We start from the raw sequence: 5,505 nt of genomic DNA on the forward strand, positions 1-5,505 counted from the left end.
GCTCCTCCGTCCCCTCGGCAGCCAGACGTGGCGGAACGTCCGGCGCCAGGCCCTCACTCGCTGAATCCGTGAGAACCGGTAGAGGGCTGGGTTCCATATGTCGAGGCCTAAGTGGTTCCCATATGTGTAAAGTTCACGGTATAGCCTCAGTGCCCGTGTTTCCCCGGCAGACTTCTGCCATTTCCATGATGGTTACAATCACCTCTAATCTACCATATGCACCTACGGAGTAACCAACTGAAAGGGAACTTCTCGGTTACATATGTAACCCTCGTTCCCTGAAGGAGGGAACGGATCCTCTGCATTGCAAAGATGAATTTTGTTGATACTGATTTCATTTGCTTGGTAACAGCCAAAATGTCTTATTATTCTAATTGACTGATTAAATGCAAGAATTTCACTCAAATGATGCACACTTTTGGGAAAAAAAATTTGCTTTATAAAGGTAAAAAGGCCCATAAAAGGTAAAAATTAGGGATGCACCGATACCACTTTTTCCAGTACTCGCCCGATACGATAACGAGTACGAGTACGAGTACAGGAGCTCAGTATCGTGCATTCCTAGTAAAAATATATTTAAACTTATTGGAAAAGATTAATCTCCGTCACTGCTGTGAACTGACCACAGAATAGACCACAGAACTGACACTGTATATGAAGAATATCAAAAACTTTAGGAGTCAGCTGTCCACGGTAGTCCTTAAGGTACCAGCACAATAACTCACTCAGCAAAATATTGTCTAATTATCGTTATCGATAAAATCCCAGAAAATATCGAGATATCATATTTTGTCAATATCGCACACCCCTACTTTGAATTATTTACATATTGCATATCCTAATCAAACCAGTAGGAATACTGATATGATTTGAGATGTCGAGTTCAACTGATCCAGCATGTCAGGGTTATTTTTCTCAGGAACTCTGAGCTCAGCATCAGTCAGAATAGCAAATAGTCTAATTACTCTTGAGTATAGGCAAAGGCAGAGAGCTTCTGATTGTACATGTGGAGAGTAAATTCACTCTGAGAGTGAGTGAGTGTGTGTGTGTGTGTGTGTGTGTGCGCGCATGTGCTTGAAAGAAATAATTTCACACATAGATTTCACAAGCCTCTCAGAAGAAATCATCCTTCTGCATTCCTCATTTGCTCTTCAAAGACTGAAGTGTATAATATTATAATCAGACGTTTTCTCATCTCTGGGAATTTCTGTTCCTTTTCATTTTAAGTGCTCTGATATTGTTACACTTTAATTTCTCATGTAGAGCATTTACCCTGCTCTGTTTCTCTTCTAAGCAGTGCAAAGAGATTTTATTACACACAGGCACTAATGACTAATTTACCTGTGTGTAATCATTTTTCATGTAACCCAGGGCAGGAAAGGTTCTGGTCTATCCTACCTGCTGTTAAATCCAATGCAATTAAATACATTTAGGTATTTGTTGTCCACAAACCTTAGTCATTTCATATTGTTTATGCCTGAATTTGATAAATTGATCAATTTGGATTTCCATCAAAGATCAATTATGTATTTATGCCTTTAGTTTACAGCATTATTTCTAACAGATGTTGCTTCTGCTTTCATGGAGTGGGTCTATTAACATGTGATGGATGGGAAGGAGCAGCTATTCTGGCAGTTCAGAGGAAACCTGGTGTTTGATGTGGACAGAGGTTTTAACTTCTCTGTGTCTGGCTTTTGAAGGATACTGTATGCTTCTGTAGGAACAATAAGTCTTTCTTTCTGTGCCTCTATAACTCTTTCTAACTCCATAACTGTTCCGCTGTATTTTTCTGGCAGTTCAGGCATGTGCATCTGCAAGATTGGAGTGCACGGGGACAAGTGTGATGACTGCCGCCCAGGCTTCTCGCACTTCAGCAGCACGGGGTGCCAACCTTGCCAATGCAATAATCATAGCAGCTACTGCCACCCACAGTCAGGTGAGCCACCCACATGCACACAACATAAGTAGCCAAAGAACCTCAATCTCCAGAAACTTCATGTTATCTATCTAATTAGTCATTTAACTGATGCTTTTATCCAAGTACATTTATTACAGTGACAAACCCCCAAACCCCTGGAGAAAGTTGAGATTAAATGTGAGATTAATAATGATAGTTCACAGATAGCCCCTTGCCGGGATGGAATTGATCATGTATTGATCAGTGGAATCAGCTGCTTTATGGTCATTTTCTGTGTAGATTGCAGGTTGTGCAGATTGCACATCTGCAGATTGTCTAAAAACATACAATGATCAGATCTGAGTACTGTGATTTTGCTGTATTTATGCAGATTTACGTGTTTTCCAACCTGGGAAGTATGACACATATGAATCGCAATATGTCATTAAACAATTACTAAACAAACTGCAAAATGGTGTGTTTTCAAATACATTTGTATTTAATAGGGGTGGGACAATATATCGATATGGCGATATATCGTTGTCCTTCTCCATGCGATACGAGAATCGATATCTGGCGGCAAATATCGATATTTTAATTACTACAATAAAGCGCTCTAAATAGATTTCCCTGCTCCCAGCATCTAAAAATGTGTGGAAATCGCGGCCGCGCCATTTCCACCTTCTTTCCAAAGCGCTCTGAGAAACCATGAACCACGTTCTCTATGAAGATGGGGAAGCACGAGGAACTGAAGGATAAACAGATTTCCAGCCACTGTATTAGCTCTACTGCTGTATATATGTTTATGGAAATTAGAAAATTATACTAGCGGCTGTGTGCTGGACACCCTTAGCATGTCAGCCAGGGTTCAAAATGTAACACTTGCCAAGTGCCAAATGTAAGTAAAAATTGGTTTTTGGCTAGTATATGAAATAGTGTTACTCACCAGTTGATCCAATTATCAAATCACAAGGGCTGTGTTTTAAATTATATAAGTATACAGTTTGATGCTGTGCATGCTTCAGAGTGGCATGTGCCATTGTGTTACTTGCGAGGAGCTCATGAACCGGTGTTTTCAGTGTCTATAAGTGTCTAGGTGAGTTTAGGACATTTATAATGTTTATAATTTGCAAAACACAATGCGTTTTCAACCATCTTTGCAAATTTGTAATGAGAATGGTTTATAAATCTGTTGTCAACAAAACAAAAAATCTTTAAGATCTCCAAAAGCTTTAATAGCTCAAAATAAAAATGTTATGTTTAATATTAGCAAAAAAAAAAATTTAAATTTGTTGTAAACATTTTTTTACAAATTTGTGTTGTAATTTTACTGTAAAATAAATATTTATTGCCTTTTTAATTTTATTTTTTTATTACAGTACTTTAGAGGGTGGTTCAGGTTTTCCTTTTTGGATCCTTGTCTGTGTTGGTTAAAAATGATAGCAGAGTTACAATTAGAAGCATGAACAACCAAAACTTCAAAATTACGTTTTTTTTTTTATAAAATTCTAGAAAACAAGCAGTGCAACAATATTACAAGCCTCCTATTCCATTATAATGGGCATTAAGAACCACTGCATTAGAGAAAGGATGGCATTGCATCAGTGCAACTTCAATAGGCTTTTGTTGTGTCAGTCCACTGCAGTAACCAAAGACTGGTGTTGATGCTGATGCGCAGGAGCCATGTCATCACTCTAACTCAACAACCGCACATAAGCACTTTCTGCTGCTGTATGCACAATAGCACTGCAGAGCTTTAACCAACACTGTATCTTGGGGAAGCACGAGGAACTGAAGGATAAACAGATTTCCAGCCACTGTATTAGCTCTACTGCTGTATATATGTTTATGGAAATTAGAAAATTATACTAGCGGCTGTGTGCTGGACACCCTTAGCATGTCAGCCAGGGTTCAAAATGTAACACTTGCCAAGTGCCAAATGTAAGTAAAAATTGGTTTTTGGCTAGTATATGAAATAGTGTTACTCACCAGTTGATCCAATTATCAAATCACAAGGGCTGTGTTTTAAATTATATAAGTATACAGTTTGATGCTGTGCATGCTTCAGAGTGGCATGTGCCATTGTGTTACTTGCGAGGAGCTCATGAACCGGTGTTTTCAGTGTCTATAAGTGTCTAGGTGAGTTTAGGACATTTATAATGTTTATAATTTGCAAAACACAATGCGTTTTCAACCATCTTTGCAAATTTGTAATGAGAATGGTTTATAAATCTGTTGTCAACAAAACAAAAAATCTTTAAGATCTCCAAAAGCTTTAATAGCTCAAAATAAAAATGTTATGTTTAATATTAGCAAAAAAAAAAATTTAAATTTGTTGTAAACATTTTTTTACAAATTTGTGTTGTAATTTTACTGTAAAATAAATATTTATTGCCTTTTTAATTTTATTTTTTTATTACAGTACTTTAGAGGGTGGTTCAGGTTTTCCTTTTTGGATCCTTGTCTGTGTTGGTTAAAAATGATAGCAGAGTTACAATTAGAAGCATGAACAACCAAAACTTCAAAATTACGTTTTTTTTTTAATAAAATTCTAGAAAACAAGCAGTGCAACAATATTACAAGCCTCCTATTCCATTATAATGGGCATTAAGAACCACTGCATTAGAGAAAGGATGGCATTGCATCAGTGCAACTTCAATAGGCTTTTGTTGTGTCAGTCCACTGCAGTAACCAAAGACTGGTGTTGATGCTGATGCGCAGGAGCCATGTCATCACTCTAACTCAACAACCGCACATAAGCACTTTCTGCTGCTGTATGCACAATAGCACTGCAGAGCTTTAACCAACACTGTATCTCTCTCACCACACAGGCTGTCCAGTTTTCAAACAGACGAGGACTTTCAAACTTGCGAAAGGGTACCTCATATCTAAAATGTAAAGGCAGTGATATATTTTTCAACCTGGGATCATTAGAAATATGTGCATGTGGCATAATTTCTGCAAAATATTGCATGCCTTCTAGCACGTTTAGCAACACTTTAAGTGAAATGTCCAGCGAGTGGTCCAATGTTTTATTATATTGCTTCTTTTTCGGTCACGGAAGTTTGGAAATTAAATGTCTGCCACCTACTGTACACTTAAACCCTACCTTAAACCTAACCAACAGTGTTAGTGTTACAAACACAAACACAAACGTGAGATAAAAATGTGTTTGCTCAAGCAACCGTGCCATTTTAGCTTGCTTACAAGGCTTTGAGCTCTTTTATTTTGACTCATGTTTCATGGGACTCGTAGCTGAGTGCTCCACTTCACAAGTGCAGTTCTGTACCAGGTGAGCTACCAGGCAGGTTTACTGCATCAGAAAAGTAATACATGTGGCGCTTATTACTGTTACGGGGCTGACAAGACGTGAGACATGCGGATCCATGTGCAAGCTTTATTAAAGCAGAGAGGTCAGAAACACAGGCAGGGTCGAACAATGGCAAACAGGTATAAGGCGGGCAAGACACAAGAATAATTCTAGGGCTAGCGAAGGTCAACGAACGGCGAACAGAATCAAAAGGGCAAGACTAAAGGGATAAATCCAGGAAAACAGGCAAAGATCAGAAACCGAGAAAACAGACAAGGCAAGGCTAGGCTAAGGCAGG

General features: G+C 38.4%; 1 protein-coding gene across 2 annotated transcripts in view; it reads left to right on the plus strand.

Annotated features, from left to right (window-relative positions):
- Positions 1 to 5,505, plus strand: part of LOC107748505 (multiple epidermal growth factor-like domains protein 9) — a 114,131-nt gene that overhangs the window by 74,965 nt on the left and 33,661 nt on the right. For both annotated transcript variants that reach the window (XM_016563300.1, XM_016563301.1), the window contains exon 3: positions 1,797 to 1,936. In XM_016563300.1, the coding sequence (XP_016418786.1) occupies positions 1,797 to 1,936 (140 nt within the window). The remainder of the gene's footprint in view (positions 1 to 1,796; positions 1,937 to 5,505) is intronic.

This window comes from Sinocyclocheilus rhinocerous, unplaced genomic scaffold, assembly GCF_001515625.1.
Source record: "Sinocyclocheilus rhinocerous isolate Xijiao unplaced genomic scaffold, SAMN03320098_v1.1 scaffold230, whole genome shotgun sequence".
Taxonomy (NCBI): Eukaryota; Metazoa; Chordata; class Actinopteri; order Cypriniformes; family Cyprinidae; genus Sinocyclocheilus; species Sinocyclocheilus rhinocerous.